Source organism: Erpetoichthys calabaricus, chromosome 12 (assembly GCF_900747795.2).
Source record: "Erpetoichthys calabaricus chromosome 12, fErpCal1.3, whole genome shotgun sequence".
Taxonomy (NCBI): domain Eukaryota; kingdom Metazoa; phylum Chordata; class Cladistia; order Polypteriformes; family Polypteridae; genus Erpetoichthys; species Erpetoichthys calabaricus.
The window spans coordinates 12,388,372-12,406,525 of record NC_041405.2 but is presented as its reverse complement, the minus strand read 5'-3'; the positions used below and the strand labels follow the sequence as shown (position 1 = coordinate 12,406,525).

Here is an 18,154-nt window from a genome sequence, read left to right as displayed (position 1 = left end):
AAAGCGTTCATAAGTTAATCTTATGAACCCAAAAAAAGCTGTAATTTCAATGGAAATTGAGAAAATTCACACAGGGGTAATCAGGACACACTGAAAAATGAATAAAAGTGTAATAACATAAGCATATGCAAAATAATCATTGGGTGTCTCTTAGCTGCTTCCATTGTTGCTATTGTTTTCTAAACATTTTCGCACAATGCACTTGAATCACAAGGTCCCATTAAAGAAATAAATAAAATGAGACATGCAAAGCTGAAAAATAAAGATTAAGATCTAAAGAGGGACATGTACAAAGATGTCTCCTACTGCATTTAAAGGTGCATAACACTGGCTGTCCACCACTGCAGGGCTGGGCAATATCTTTTTCACTGCTGTTCCACTACCACCTAATCGCACCTCTTCCATTATGGTTAAAAAAATACTTCTGTTTTCCGACCACGAAATTACTATGAAGTACGCAGACTTAGCCATGGCCTGTGTTAACTGCAATTGATAATTTAGTTTTGTTCTGAGGTGTCTCCTTTATTTCAGAGTCTATAAAATTTCCAGATATTTTTAAATAGCTAATCTGGTAAGTTAGACAGTGTAAAGCTGGTTTTGTATGTTTGGTTAGTTTCATAAGTTAGTCATAACTGCAAATTCCAAAAACAATGTCAAGAGACTACTTGGAAAATCTGAACCCATTGTGTGACTTTACTGAGATCTCTGCTAAAACTCAAGAGAAGATGCTTGTAAGAATACCAGGTTATTTTTTCCTCAGGAAATGTATGAGACAAAAAAACACATCTCCATTTTATTTCTTTCTGATCTCATTGATGTCTAGGAAAAACCAAAAAGATATTTTTCATTCCTATGTGAGTGCACACAGACTTAAGGCTGTCATGGATGCTTAAGGCTCATCATCTATTATTGACTTCAGGGGAGTGAGTACTTATGTGATCAATTATTTTTTTATTACTTAGACATTACTGTAAAGAGTCTTTCTTTTAACTAGTGTCAAAAAAACAATATTCAATTTATCGTGATGTAATGTTGCATAAAAATAAAATGTGAAAACTTCCAAGGGGTGAATACTTTTGTAGTCCTTGTAGGTAGTAAACCTTTTAAATATACCACAAGTTAACTTTCAAATACTGAAGGAAATAAGTATCTCTTATATATATTTCTCTTCTGGTTCGTCCTGCTTCCACTTCAAAACCAGTCCTGCCCACACACAGCCGACACGGCATTTCTCGATTCCTATTCGTCCTCTTCCATGTCATGCACTATACTGGCCTGCTGAACGTAATACATCCAACAAGTACTCGAGGTGCTGCCACAATGGTAAAGTGGCTTTACCACCCTTGCGGGAGCCACCTGTGTCTTTACAATAGCTTCTTACACAGCAAACATCAGAAGCTAAAAATTATTGTGAACAGATTCAAGAATTCAACTCTTCTCTAGCGTTTGCGTCCATGGGTGCACAGATAACTCAACCTCCTGGCCACGGACCATACTGTTTTAAAATACACGGGCAAATTTATCACCAAATCTCTCCACTATATGCTAACACTTCTACCTCTCCAGAATATGGACAGTTGTATGTTTTTGACACAGCGCAAGCTACTAAAGTACGCTCACAAAATAAAGCAAATTGTGCATGCAGTGAAAATGTACTTCTCCAGCTAGGTTCCATGCTCAGAACCATCAACCCCTTCGCTAAATCATACAAACACGTGCATGAAATCACTCAGTCCAATCCAACAGCATCTGTATGAATGGTTTTCAAGGAAACCCCTGGGCAGGATTTATGACGATACAATGCCCCGACATATCACACCGATGTTGCAGCGATTTTCGTTGGAGAAGATGGCGAAACGCCTGCCGAAAGGGACATTTGCATCTATCCCATAGGCAACTCCTGTAAACAGATTTCCATGCTCAATATGAATTACGATCCTATGGTTTACCCACCTTTTATTCCCTTACGGAGACATTGGCTGGCACAAAGATTTACAACATGTTCCCAATAAAAGAACCGGCAAGCGAATAAGGCTTACTCAATGCCAGTTTTACACGTACAGATTAGCAATGAGGAATACATTTAGTATTTTGCACTCCAGCGGCAAACTATTCCAACAGTATGTCGTAGATGCGTATGTTAAAACAGAGGGCGCACATCTCAACTATCTCTGATTACATCAACAAGATCTGCGCGTCGAACTATCAGACGCACTGCAAGCAAACGCTGAAAATAACAACGTTTGTGTAGGCAAAATGATCATATTACCGTCCACATTTGCAGGAAGTCCAAGATACATGCAACAAAACTACCAGGATGCCATGGCCATCGTACGTAAATTTGGAAAGCCTGATTTATTTATCACTTTCACATTTAATCCTGCTTGGCCGGAAAGTCTACATGCACACTGCGTCTTTCAAGAAGTATTTATTTCTTCTTGATTTCTGAATTCCTTTCTCACCATTTTCTGTTCCTATTCTTACACCGCCGTATGCTATGGTGGGCGTCGGCTAGTATAACATATTGTATTTAAATATGTTTGAACATGGGTTATAGTTTGTGGATTCTACATATTACACTTGTTCTTTTTGATAGTTGTATTACTATTAATATTAATATTTTACCAAAACTGGAAAGAATGAAATTTTTTAAAATGTTTTCTTAGTAAAGCTTTCGATCAAAGAGCTGGTAGATCAATATTTTCCTAAAATGCACTGTGAAGGAGTGTGTCCATTTCATTAATGAAGATACAAGTTAACCAAATAAGCATATGCAGAATAGAATGTGTATAAGAACCTAAGAACATAAGAAATGTGACAAATGAAGGACAATTCAGTCCATAAGGCTTATTTGTTTAGTTAATAGTTAAGTTATCCCAACATTTCATCCAGATTCTTCTTAAACACTGTCAATGTTTCAGTTTCAACATAAAGTACATATGGCTATGTACTTTACTGCATATTCCCACAACTCTTTGCATAAAGAAGTGCTTTCTGGCTTCAATCCTAATTGCACTTACCTTTAATTTCCAATGGTGGCCTTGTGTTTGTGATTTATCATTAAGTTAAAAAGAATTCTTATGGATCTGCTTTACCAATGCCTTTCAGAAATCTCAATGTTTGCAAGTAAAGTTGCTTAGTGTAATTTTTTTTAATAAAACACACACAGATACACTACTGGCATTACCTGCATACATTACAACATGTGCTTCATGGCCCTGAAGGTGAGCAGAAAGATGATGTGGTCTTCCTGCTTTTTACAAAGAGGGCACTTGCATTCATTTTGATATTTAATCAATGTAATCAAACTTGATTTTATATTTATATTGCCTTTATGGAGAAACGTGGCTGTGGAAATCAGGACAAAAAGAATTAAAACTAATACTAATTTGGCAGCAAGCCCTATAGTGCTTTTACAAGTAGCTAACTTAACTACGGAAAAATCTAGTTAAATAAAATATTTAACAAACGTTAATGACGACGATAAACATAAATACTTTTCATATTATACACTAACATTGTAGATACGATACATAACATCTGATAAATAAGTTAAAAAGTTAATATGGATGAAATAAGATGACAAATGTTAAAAAGAAATACACGGAGGAAAAAATAATTAAAACAATATGCTTAAAAATAGGATATATCAGTAATGACGATATACACAAAATACTTGGATTCGTTATATATAATCGTACATTTCATTAGTTTTGTTTAATGGATCTAAAGTTTCTTTACATATACTGGGCCTTTTAATCTGTGAGTCCATACTGATTCTATTGTGCCTATATTCCGTGTCGGAAAACGTTTTCAGCTCCTTTTGTTTTTCGAATTGAAAAAACTGTACAGTAGCTCTTCTTCTCTTTCTAAGGACTGTGGGACGCACTGTGGAAGGCCGAGTCTTCGACCTGCAGCCACAACTTTCTCGTTATTTTTTGAATTCCTTACTATTGCCCCTCCTTATGCCGCTGAAGATCACGTGAACAGCCAATATGCTGTAGGTCGCAAGCAGAAACTTTGCAAAGCTACGACAGGTTGGGTGAGCATAGTTCACACATACACAAAACGATAGCATTCCAGCATAAACCGATTCAATTACAATTACAAACGCATTTGAACCAGTGATACACAAGTGCAAATCAATACAGTTCATATGGAAACAATAGTACTGTATACATATACAAACCGATATAGTTTACATATAAGCCGATAATATACGGACATGAACCAATATAGATCTTATGAATGAAACCAGTATTGTACGTATGCAAACCGACAGAATATACTAATAAACCAATAGATTACGCACAACTTCATTACAACCTCTGCTTGGTTCGTTATAAACCCCACTGTATTCGGTTGTGTAGAAAGAAATTGTTTGCTCTTTTTTGTTGTCTAAGCACTGCGTGAACATCAATTGACACCAATGTTTGCTTTGTTTAGCTCCCGGGTTTGACAACTGGATTAAAATTTAACTAGGCCTACCTTACATGGTTTTTTTCTTTCTTTGCCAATACCAACACTACAAACCCCGCCTTCTTCTGACATTTCCACAGCAGCTCGTTTCGGTTTGCCTCATTTTGAAGATCATCGCAGCTACAAAGGAACCTGCCATAAACAGAACTTTAAACATGTAAGGTTTTTTTCTACTTTGTTTTATATATTATTATATTTCAGGCGCCTAAGATAATTAAGAAACTTTCAGGTTTACTGTTCATTACGTGCACATTTGTACTCATACAACACATAAAATACAATCAGCTGAAGAGTAGGCAGGATACTGAAGTCTGGATAGTCAGTCTAGCCCGCTATATCCTAACACAGGGTCACTGAGGTCTGCTGGATCCCAGCCAGCACAGGGCGCAAGGCAGGAACAAACTCAGGGCGGGGCGACAGCCCACCGCAAGATACACACACACTAGGGACAATTTAGAATCTCCAGTGCACCCAACCAGCATGTCTTTGGACTGTGGAAGGAAACCGGAGCACCCGGAGGAAACTCACGTAGACACGGGTTAGATCATGCAAACTCCACGCAGGGAGGAGTTATTCATCCATCCATCCATTTTCCAACTCGCTGAATCCGAGCACAGGGTCACGGGGGTCTGCTGGAGCCAATCCCAGCCAACACAGGGCACAAGGCAAGAACCAATCCCGGGCAGGGTGCCAACCCACCGCAGGACACACACAAACACACCAACCACACACTAGGGCCAATTTAGAATCGCCAATCCACCTAACCTGCATGTCTTTGGACTGTGGGAGGAAACCGGAGCGCCGGGAGGAGGCGCAGGGAGGACCCGGGAAGCGAACCCAGGTCCCCAGATCACCCAACTGCGAGGCAGCAGCGCTACCCACTGCGCCACCGTGCCCCCCAGGAGTTATTCAATGAAACTAAAAAGCAGTCAGCCTGAGAAAACTGTATGGGAATCAAACTGACCATAATTCATATATTTTTGAGCGTAATCAATTGCTTTACATGTGATTATTATATATTTACACGCATACTTCATTGGTTTGCGTATGTACAATAGCTGGTTTAATTCATATGAATTATATTGATTAATGTGTGCGATATTACTGATTTGTGTGCGAACTGTATCAGTTTGAATATGTCTAATACTAGACTGAATATGTATACCACTGCTTTAAATATGAACTATGTTGATTTTCGGTGTATATCACTGGTTCCAGTGTATTTGTTATTGGTTTGTAAGTGAACTGTATCAGTTTATGCCCGACCCAGCTGCAGAAGACTCCGTATCCACCTACAGAAATGCGCAGATGTTTACCCATTACAGTAAACTGATGAGTTTACATGCAAAATGTGTTTATATTCATTACTAAAAATGTATTTATGCAAGGCAGATTCACTTAATCTATCGGGTGACTTTTAACTGTATTAGTGGTGCAAAACCAATTCACGGTAAAAGATGTCGTGATGCAGTGCAAGCGTTTCTTCTTTGCAAGAAGGCAACTGGGGTTACATTTCTGGGTGCGTAGAGTGCATGTTACCTCCCACAGTTCAAAGACATACAGGTAAAGTGGACGGGCAAAGCTAAAATTGCCCCTGATGTGTGTATGTCTTCACCCTTCGACGTCCAGGCATTATTTCTGCCTTGCGCCCTTGCTGGTATAAACCTCCGTGTCTTTCTGACGCAGATGGATGGGGTGCAGATTATTCGGACAGTATTTCTGAATTTATATGTTTACAGCCCGGGCTACAGAGAATCTGTATACTGTATGCTTGGCATTTGTGGTTTACATGAAATCCTTTGGCTATTTATGTAAATACATAATTCTAAACAACAAATATCAATATTCTAAATCTCGTTGGGCACAGTGAAGAGACGGGAACCATCATATTTCCTTAATTTTTTATCGTGTATATATTCTGGCCACAGTTTTTGTGGTGTCAGAATGAAACAAATAAACTGCAATGATTCTAAGACATGCCATTATCTAACCTGTTTAATCCATGGGATTGGGCGCCACAGGAACAATGTCTGAGCTCTGAATTCATATCTAAGATGCTGAGTATGGCAGCTACTCTCTGCGATTGCTGCATTTTCGAGATGGTCCAGCAGCACATCTCCACAGTTCCGTAATTCAGTAACTCCTATAAACAGCCAATTGGAGTTCAGGTTTTTGTCACTTGATTTACTTGAATTGAGTCAGGTAACTCCTCCTCCAACCCTTATTTTAGCCAAAGTGTAAACAAGTGTCATCACTGACGTATAATGTAAAGCTACAACCTCCTCAACGGAGTGGAGCTGTTAAGGTATGGGTGTGCTGCCATCAGCTGGCTGTTCAGTATAACTTCTCATTGATGAAAGCGAATCTCCTGCAATTACTTCGTCCTGGGTATGACAGTTAATCAGGGTCCAGCCGTGCAACCAGGTTCTAATCAGCTAAATGTCCCTAAACGTTATATGGCTTATTCGGAAACTATCCATTATCATCAACATGGATTTCCCCAAAAAAAAAAAAAATCAGAATTTGACTCAACTATTTTGAATTTATTTAAGTATGAAGGATTACATTAATGATGTAAAAGTCATTAACAAGGCAGTGACAATAGGCATGGTCTTGAATACTCTGCTGTTATGGACAGGACATGGATGATTCTGATTACCCTAAACATCTACTGTGTTTCAAACTCTACTTGGACAAAAGAAACCCAAACAGATCTTGTTGAGATCTGAACACTGTGTGAAAGCCAACATCACCCATGCTGGGCTTTCAGCTGAAGCAAAATGGACAAGACCAGTTTGATAAGCAAGACACGGTAAGGCAATGCCTCCAAACCCCCCAAAAACCTTGAAGATAGTCACCATGCAGACCTAATGTCTTCCATAGAAAAATAGTTCTATCAGCAGAGTCAAGACAATTCTTCTTCCCTGTCAACATTCATTATGGCTGAAAACTTGTGACTTCTGCTCCACAGCCACCTTCGAGCCCACAACAAGTGAGCTGTATTAGTACAAATGTTAATATCAGATGCAGATTATGTGTATGGAGTTGGCATGCTGTCCCATTTGAAGTGTTAGCGTTTATAATAGTTATTTCTAATATAAGATAAGCCACCAAATTAAGTGAGAAGTTCAACAGACACAAAAAACAGGGGGTGCATGAAGGGCTCAATTACCAGGTAGAGGAGTCGCTGCCCTAAAAAAAAAAAAACCTTAATTGGCTTCTGTTTGTTTTGCAGGTTGCACACTTGGATATTGGTACCTCTCATTTTATCATCTGTCTCTCATCTATGTAAGTATTAGCAAGGCATTCCCACTGCCACTTTAAAAGCTAATTTCTTTCATACAGTATGTAGTACACTTGTTAACTCTACTCATTACTCTTTATTTACCTTTTTATTTATTTATTTACACCTGTCAGTGGCCTTTGAGATGACCTGCAAGACAAAGCCCATTCAAATGCTTGTTGGCTGCAATGCATCATTTAGATGCTTCTGGAAATGTGAGACTAAATGTGCTACCAAAAGAATAATCTGGACAAAAGACGGCCACGTACTTCAGGAACATCCCCCAGATGAAAATCAGAGTAATCAAACAGTGAATGACAAATTTCAATTTATGAACCAGAATATAGAAAATGGGGAAGTGTCTCTGGACATTGAAAATCTTCAAATGTCAAATGCAGGAACCTACAAGTGTACAGTTATTGTTGATAAAGCCTTTCGTCTGTGGGAAATAAATCTGCAAGTGTCAGGTAAAGTGGCTGCTTTAAGAAAAAAACAAAAAAAAATAACAGTTGTAGTAATTTCAATTAAATGACCCAAAGGCAAATTTTATTTAAAACATGACAGAGATTTGACACTAGATCTTCTTTCAGTTCAAGTTCATTGGTTTATTAGGCAGGATGTTTATTTTCTTGTGTTCTTCTGCTTATCCCTGTAAAAATGACTCTGGTTCTTTATCAGCAAGTTAGATTCTTACTTTCTCTTGACATTAGATTTATATAATTTATTTAAGCCAGGGGTTACCAGATTCGGTCCTGGGGACCCACTGTGGCTGTAGGTTGTCATTTCAACCAGATTCATAATAGATTACAACTGATCTCATTTAATTACCTTGTATATATTTTCTCTTATTCTATGTTCAGAAAAGTACAACAGCATGATTTTTACACTTAGAAAACATTTAGAAGTATTTCTATTTTTGCTATAGATTTCAATGCTTAACTTCATTCTATTCTGCCCTTTCTTTGTGCAGTTTTGCTCCCTTTGTTTTATCTTAATAATGTCAGTTTAAAATGAGCAGAGCAGACACCCAGGCAACAACACTGAATAATGAAAGGCTGCACCTACTTTAGCATCAGTCCCACTAGTTAGTAAATAATGGATTAATTAAACAATTAGAACACTTGGAAAATTAGAAGAGGAAAAAACAACATTATTCCCATATAACTGCTTAGTACAGTTTAATCTTTACATTGTTTTTTAACCAAACTTAGTTTTCTAATTTCTATATTGTTCCTAAAACACATAATCTGGGAAATAACGTGTCACTTAATTAGCCCAGGAGTCCAATTAAAAACAGAAGCTGGTTGGAACAAAACATTGAAGCCACAGGGGGTCCCCAGGACCAAGTTTGGCAACTGTAGCGACCCCAGCTGAATGATGGTCAACTCTCAGACTGATGGTTTATGAATTTTATTATCGTTTCCGTGACCTTGTTTCATAAACACACCGTAAGAGCTATAAAAGGCAAAGTACAAAATAAAAAGCATGTAAATAACTTAACATAAACATTCGTAACCTTTGTTTTACATATAACAGAGAAATTAATACCTTGTTCACTTTTCAGCAAGGTGCTTGTTTGTTAACCCCATATGTCGCCATTTTCCTTTTACTGTTCCCGGCAAAACTGCACAATTAATTATGCAAACCAAAGACACCCAATAACTTGTCAAAATAAAAGTCACGCAAACGCTGTGATTCAAGCCCTGCTTAAGTGTCCTTTACAGTAACCCCAGATTTAAATTGATGATTTTGCTGCAGATTTTTAAAAAAACAGCTGACTTTCTGAGAATTCAGAAGGAACACAAAAAGCAGAGATCTGTTTATATTTTTGACAGTGTCAAAAAGACCAGATTAAATTTATGATGATTTAATGTTGTATAACAATAAAATGTGACCATTTCCAAGAAGGTCAATGATTTTTTGTAGGGTGTATTTTATTTTACAGGTTTTGTTAACAATTTGCTGTACTTCAGCTAACTACGTACCTGAGAGAGTTCAAACTCTCCTTTATTTTATTTTATCTGTGAGGCATTCCAAACCTAGAATGAGACAGAGTACACAAATATAAAACATAAATGAAGGTTTATTTAAAAAATGCAGAAAGTGCAAAACAAAGGAAAAATAACAAAACATTTTCCCATCTGGGTTTCCTTACAGTACATTGGTTAGTCCCGTCTAAATAATGTGACAAGAGGATCCACAACTACAGTACTAAACCAGTCCTCCTTTATAACACATGCCTCTCTTGGCCCATCACTGGTCAGTCTTCCTCTCACTGTTACAGGCATTTCCCACACCTGTTCCTTATAACTCAAAGCCCCCCTGTATTCTAGAGGAGGTATCATTTCACCTTTGAGAATTATTTCCAGTCCCGAAAGAAATGATATGCAGCTCAGGGACAGTTCTGAATTTGGACCACACACACACACACACTGTAGCCTAGAACTCCACTTGGTACCTGCTGGAGTCCTTGTAGCCTTAGAACTAGTTTGTGCTTTGAAAGGCCAGGACTAGGACTTCATTGAAGCCTCTGTGCTGCTGAGGTGCCTTGCTTGTGAAGGACCGCACACTCGCTCATGGATGCATTAAGGTGAGAGAGGGGACGCTGGCGCACGCAAGTTGCTGCCGCTCCTCCCTGTTAACAACACTTTTCGCAAACTTCGCCTTAATTCTACACTTTCTCACGCTTGTTTTATTTCTTTTATTGTACGTATAGTTCGTGGATACAGCTGACTCGAATTGCATGGATTTGACTTAATATTTACAGATTTTATGGACTCTACTATGACTGGGAACTGCTGAGTCTGTGGATCACGGGACGAGACCTACGAACATGTCTTTGTACCTGGCGATCTAGGACCTCTGGATGATCTGTCTCCGTGAATATATTCGCTATGCTGATCTGCTCCCATTTCATCTTACAATACTCTGCGACTGGGAACTGATCTGATGTTCATACTAACCTGGCTTATGGCTCCGGGGCGATCACGCCTGGAATTACCAAGCGTTACTGTTTGTGGCTGTGTTTTGGAACCTCCAAATCCTGCTACCTCCTCCTGCTATGCTTTCTGCTGCTTTGCTATCGCCGCTCTTCTCATCTATGCTACCATACCCGCCTGTCCTACCAGAGCATGGTCTGACTGGAACATCCTTAAAGACGCCGGTATTTTGCAGCGCCCAAAATATGTACATCGCGGGTCAGGTCGCCGCCACCGCCGAGCTGCGAATGAAAAGACAACCGGCAGCATTTGTTCAGGAATAAGCCGTCCTTCTCATGGCTCTGGAAATAGAAGTGTCAGTGTGCCAAATTTATATTATGTGGAAATAAACCCTGATCACGGCTCTGTGCAAAAAGAAGCCTTATTAAGTAATATTGCACTGTTTAACTCGAGATCTCTTAATGGCAAAGCATTGGTGCTGTCAGAACTCATCACTAACACCAAACTTGATATACTGTGTCTAACGGAGACTTGGCAAAAAACGAACGAATTTACGTCTCTCACGGATGCGACTCCACCTGGTTTCATTTTCCATACAGAACCTTGCAACTCTAGACAAGGAGGTGGGCTAGAAATAATTATCAGAGCAGACTTAAATATCAAACGAATCCCAATTGACTGCCCATTGTCTTTTGAGTGCCTGGCTCTTAAACTAATAACGGAATCAGGTCCTGTATCACTCATTGTTCTTTATCGTCCACCAAAATACAATGCATCCTTCTTATCTGATCTGATTGAACTTTTAACCCACCTAAGCTTTTATTCTCAAAGAATTATCCTTCTTGGTGATTTCAACATCCATATTGACACTACTACATCTAAGCTGAGAAATGAATTCCTATCCTTACTGACTTGACACAACATGTTGATTTTCCCACCCATTCTGGCGGTCATATATTGGACCTGATCTGTACTTCTGGACTATCTGTTGCCAACATTTACAGCACTGATTTGGGACTCTCTGACCATAAAGCAGCATTTTTCACTGTCTCATTACCTCTCCCACCTCTTACCTGTAAATGATAAATTTCTTACAGAAACCTTAAAAATATCTGTCCCTCTATCCTTTCTGGATCCATTTCTGATCTTTTACTGTCTGCACCTATTCCATCAACACTAGATAGTCTTGTTGACCACTATAAATCAGCCCTTCATTCAGCTTTAGATAAAACAGCTCCTTTAAAACATAAGGAGGTTTCCTTTAAACATTCAGCTCCTTGGTATAATTCAGAATTGCGATCTATGAAAGCAGCTGTCCGACACCTTGAGAGAATGTCACGTAAGACTGGCCTCACCGTGCACATCCAGGCTTTCTCTGACCACCAAAGAGCTTACAGAGAAGCACTAACTGTTGCCAAGAACACCCACTATGGTAGAATAATGGAAAGTGGCCACGATAACCCAAGGGTTTTGTTCTCTGTAGCTAATAAACTACTCCAACCCACATCTGGCCCAACTACCTCTTCTGCTGAAGTCTGTGAGGAATTCCTCCACTTTTTCCGTAACAAAATTAAAGATCTAAATAATTCAACTAACATAAATACATTATCTGTTTATGTCTTTCCCTGTCTTCCCACTCCATCCAGCTCCTTCGCTAAGTTCTCACCAGTCACATCTGCGTTTGTTAATAACCTGCTTTGTAAGATTAGGCCGACTACTTGTGTACTGGACCCCATCCCCAGCACACTACTTAAATCCTGCCTTCATGCCATAATCTCGACTGTTACAACAATAATAAACTCATCCCTTGACACTGGCTCTGTGCCGCTCACTTTTAAAATCACTTCTGTAACCCTAATGTTAAAAAAGTCTGGTCTTGATGCTGACAATCTTAACAATTTCCCACTTACCTTTCCTGTCAAAAGCTCTTGAGCGTGTTGTAGCCTCCCAGCTCACCAATTACTTAACCACTAATAACTTGATGGAACCCTTTCAGTCTGGTTTCAGGGTGCAGCACAGCTGTGAAACTGCTCTACTACGGGTAGCCAATGATTTGCTTATGGCAGCAGACTCTGGACAAACCAACATATTAATTCTGTTAGACCTCAGTGCAGCATTTGACACTGTCAGACATGACATTCTACTGTCTAGAATGGAGAATAACCTGGGTATCTCTGGCACTGCCCTCCAGTGGTTCAAGTCCTATCTGACTGATAGGCAAGAGTTTGTTAGTCTTGGTGACAGCAGATACAGCTCAGCGCCAGTCACACAAGGAGTTCTTCAGGGCTCTGTCCTCGGCCCTCTTCTCTTCTGTATTTATATGCTTCCCCTTGGCCATATTATATGTAGCTATAGACTGGGTTATCATTTTTAAGCAGATGATACTCAACTCTACTTCAATGTTAAAAGTGGAACTTCATCAGAGCTTTCTCAGCTCACAACCTGCCTCAGTGAAATTAAAACCTGGATGGAGCAGAACTCTTTAAAATTAAATTGCAATAAAACTGAACTCCTGCAAATTTGGACTAAAATGTAACTTAAGAAAATGAGCTCCTTCCCAGTCCATCTTGGCGGTGATCTCATCAGACCTGCCTCTACTGCAAAGAATCTTGGTGTCATTTTTGATTCCTCCCTTTCTTATTCCGCCCACATAAATCACATTAAGAAACTTTCTTACTTTCACCTCAGTAACATATTCCGTGTTTGCTCTTTCCTCTCCTTTTCTAATGATGAGAAACTTGTCCATGCTTTTATCACATCCCGCATCGATTATTGTAACTCACTGCTGGCAGGTGCCCCTTCTAATCTTATATCACAGCTCCAGCTTATTCAAAACTCAGCTGCAAGAGACCTGACACCCATCACACCCATCCTGCTCCGTCTTCACTGGCTCCCTGTCTCTTACAGAATCAAATATAAAATCCTACTAATAACCTACAAAGCCTTAAATAACCTCGCGCCAAACTACATCAGTGACCTTCTCCATCACTAAGTGCCTGTCCGCCCACTAAGGTCCTCTGATTCTGGTAATCTTGTTGTGCCCTTCACTAATCTACACTTCATGGGTGACAGCAGGGCCTTCAGCTGTATAGCGCCCAGACTCTGGAATGACCTACCGAAATTAATCAGGTCAGCTGACTCCATGAATTCTTTTAAAAAACAACTCCAAACTCATCTGTTCAGTTTGGCTTTTAGCTCTACTTGACTTTATTACCTTTCTCTCAGTTTACTTCTCTGTCAAGATGCTCATGTAACCTGTATGTGTTTGTGCAGACCATCAGTTATGTTGTCTGTTAGGCTTTTCTCTGAATTTACTGTCTTAATCTTCTTTATTTATCTGGCTTGTACAATGCTATATACTGTGTACCCTGCCGTTCTTTCTTATATTCTGTAAGTGCCTCGAGCATGGGAAAATCGCTATATAAATGAAATGTATTATTATTATTATTATTATTATTATTAAGGTCTATGAATCTCATAGTATCATTGGGGAACATTATATCCTCCCTCCTATCTTTTTCACATTGGGTGCATAGCTGATAGGAATCGGAATACTTTTGTATTTAAGAACAGCTTTATTATATTTTTATTATAGTGGCTATCTTTTTACAGCATACGTTTTTGCCCTCTGTTATTTTCCTAGGACAATTTTATTGCCAAGAATTTGCAAGTGCTCCTTGTACCGTACATTTACTTATTTGTTATTGTATTTTTTTAATAAATAAAAAATAAACACCTCTTTACATTTTTTTTCTCCTTTAGATCCAAATGAAAAACACAACAAGGATGTTACAGAACAACCTGGTAGGTGGTAAAGAGAGTTTTCATTTCAAACAGTTGTGTAAACACTTTTACAGAATTAGTTTATTTACATGGTGGTGATAATGATATGATTTTCAGTATTAAAGAAAAAAAACACAGAATGTAACTCTGATCAAAATTAGTAAGTGCCAAAATGCAATGTTGTTTTTTTTTCTTTTTTTAAATACAGATAAGGCTTTCCTGACAGATTTGACCTCTACTACAGTTTGTGTATTTATAGTGAATAAGACAACAGCTTTCATTTATTGCTGAAAAATAAAATCTTGTGAACAGGGAGTCTTAATTCATAAGAATGTGGTCCACAGCAAGTGAAAGCTTTCAGGAGATTCATATCTTCTTAATATGGATATGCGAGTTAGATTTGAAAAAACTGTAATAGATAAGTACTGGACAGATGCAGGCAAGCTGCCCTGGCTACATGTTGATGGAATGAAATTTCAGTTTGGACCAACAATAGTGGCTGTGTCTTAATGAGAAATGAAGGGTTTAGGGTTATTGTATGTTTTTATTTTTAAGCTTCAACAATTGTCACTTAGGTTTATTTATTGTGTTTATTTTCTTATAGATCCAAACCAGAAATTTAACATTAATTCAAAAAATCCAGCTAAGCGTTATGGTAAGCCATGAAAAGTTCATAAATCCTTTTTAATTCATTTGCCTTTTGCCGGTATACATCATTAATATCCTTATTCTCTTCCTATGATTATTGAAACCTTATTGAAAAATCAGGTTTCAGTTTTTCAGGTGGCTGAAAATAGGCTTGGGCACCCAAATGATTTATAGAATGGACAGGACCATAGAAACATGATGTTATTTTGTCTAAAATGACCTTTTTATTGCAAAAGTATTTTATTGGTTCTAAGAACATATTACGATGGTTACTACTGTGGACATAGCACAACATCCAGGGCTGTTTCCTGCCTCGCTTGTAGTATATAGGTATATGTCTTCATGCCAAAACAGAAGAAAGACCTCAGAATTATAGTTATTATTTTAAAGGGAAATCTATCAATTCATGGTCCACTTGTAGGAAGTGATTGTTCAGTAGATTGTAGCTTGGTACCCTTGTCACAAAAATAGAACTGCCGATGATCGTTGAGGTGATTTCCATGGCTTGGTTTAAGTGACCAGAGAATGTGGTCTAAACCCACTTTAAGTCCATAGTCACAGCTGGGAGTCAAGAGATGAAACAGAAGAAAAGGCTAAAATGGGGAGAAAAAAGAGAACAAGTTTAAAGACAGCATAAGTCATAAAGACAGAAACAGGGAGGGTAATTGAGGGTGCTTTCTCTTAGCACACTAGACAACCCAAAGGTTAGCAGGATGCTTGAATAGGTGAGAAAGGAAGGGCTTTTCTTTTTTTCTTTAAAGGTAGGAATTAAGCAAACCACATCACGCTTTACACAAGGAGTTTGAGAAATATGGAGGCAGAGCCAAGGAAAAAACAAGAGATTTTTTTTTTTTTTTTTTATATCCAATAGACTGGTCAAATACAAGACCAGAGAAGATACATAAGAGGATTTTACAGCTCTACCCTTGTTTTTGATTATAAGAAACCTGAATGGCTATCCAAGGTATTGTCATCATGAAACAAAGAGCTGAAAATTGAAGAATGAAGGTGCTCAAAAAAGAATAAAGGTGAAACAGGTGAAAATATTAAGAAGTGAAAGGCAAAATTTTACGTTTGGTAATGGTGCTAACCACATGGACAGAAATCTCAATAGACACACACAGACTGTTTTGATTTGCAGTTTTATCATTGATTAGGAAAACAAATTATTTGGTTCATTTTAAGAGTGTGTTTGTAGATAGCACCATTATTAAACAATATGGGTCCATCAGTGCTTAGGTGTTTAAGTTGTCTGAGCCTCATCTTTAGGAAGGTCTTTGTAATTCATGAATAGTACAGAAACTGCTAATCCTAGGAAAAATAAATACATGGCAGAGTTATATATGATGAAATTATCTTCTAGCTTTTGAAATATTGATAATATAAGTACATTTCTATGTTTATCAAAAAATGTTTAATTATGTTACAATACACTTCCAGAACTATTGTTTTTGTATACAAATGTATTAATGCAGGTTTTCACACCCATTTTAGGACTTGGTGTAGTAGGAGCAGCAGCAGCAGCCTTCGTTTTTGTCATAGCTGTGTTGTCCTTTTTACTTTGGAAGAAAAGGTTAGGTAAGTCCACTTGTAAAAAAGATCTTTATTACCAATTCTTGTAGAATTTCATGAATCTGATCAATTTTTAATTCAAAATAACTTTTGTTCTTCAGTTTATCTTGAATGTACTCCTACTTACAATGTTTTGTCTTTAGGATGCCGTCACTGTCAAAAGAAAAAAAAATTACCCAGCACTGGTTATGGAGAAGAGTCTAATAGCTCTTCAGATTCAGATTCCTCCAAATCAGAACTGATAAAAAGAACTCTAAATCATGATGGGGCAGAAAAAAATGTTAACCTGGCCGCAACCCAGCCTCCATTTTGGAGCCAGTCCCAAGCCTGGATAAATGGGGAGGGTTGTTGTCAGGAAAAGCACCTGGCCATATAAATCATGCTAAAACCTATAAAACATCAACCCCACATGCAAGTGGGAAAAGGTGACGAGGAAGAAGGTGAAGCTGACCCCATTCCTTCTGAGTCACATCACTGCTGCATGTACTCCCAGTTTTGAATAAAACTAGAAGATTAATCCAAAAAAGCATTTGTCCAAAAGAGGTTTACACTTGCTGTTATGTTAGCAAGACCTAAGTAGTACAAGGTATCATGAGGCACAGCTGAGAACTTCAAGTAAGTTTCTTGAAGAACTGGACGTAGAAAAAGGAGGAATGATCAGAGCTGCAGATCTTTGACTGTTAACAACAAGAAGACTGAAAGGCTTAACTTATTCTGGAATATCAACAAACTTATCTTCCAGCTTGGTTTGGTCAGGACTTTGTACAGACTGGCACAAAAGAGCCTGTATTATCAACTATGCTGTCAAACAGGTAAGCAAAGTGTCAATCACTGCACACTGCAGGCTGACCCTAGTGCAAAAATCTTTTAGAATGCATTGTTAGATTTGTATATAGTTATCCAACCCCTAAATCCTCAGAAAAAATGGCCATTTTAGTAGGTTCTGGGGTAAAAATTAAAAATATAAATAAAAACAAAACTCTTTGATAAAGTATATGCTTTTCAGTATATACTATATAAGTTTTGATTACAGTGTAATCATTATAAAGATTTATTTAATTTTCGAGATTGTAAAGCAAACTATTACAAAGGAGACTGTTAAACAGTGCCTACGTCGCACTAGTGTGTTTTATTGGTATCAGACCCTAATACCCGGTAAGGCGAATGAAGCAGACCAGAGTTATAGTAAAATGTCTTAATTAACTGTCAAAGTTTCCAACGTTTCCAAAGAAGTGTTTGTTGCAAAAGCCTTGTAAAGCTAAATATTTATTTTTTTGCATTTGTGTGTGGTTTCTGAAATTGAACAAATACAATAACATTAACTGTCACAACAATAATGCAGAACTCAGGCACGAGAAATGCACAAACCAGTGTGCTTCTTCGTGCAGGTCCCAAACCCGAATAAATAGAGAGAGTTTTGTCAGGAAGGGCATTGGGTGTAAAATTTTGC

The 18,154-nt window shown here is 38.1% G+C and overlaps 1 protein-coding gene across 1 annotated transcript; it reads left to right on the top strand.

The window, feature by feature from the left end:
• Nucleotides 1–4,526: 4,526 nt before the first annotated feature.
• Nucleotides 4,527–17,683, top strand: LOC114661873 (uncharacterized). Its single transcript, XM_028815096.2, has 7 exons — nucleotides 4,527–4,636; nucleotides 7,715–7,767; nucleotides 7,897–8,229; nucleotides 14,464–14,505; nucleotides 15,089–15,139; nucleotides 16,627–16,710; nucleotides 16,848–17,683. Coding segments are annotated over exons 1-7 (798 nt in total). The 5' UTR covers nucleotides 4,527–4,634; the 3' UTR covers nucleotides 17,081–17,683.
• Nucleotides 17,684–18,154: the final 471 nt, after the last annotated feature.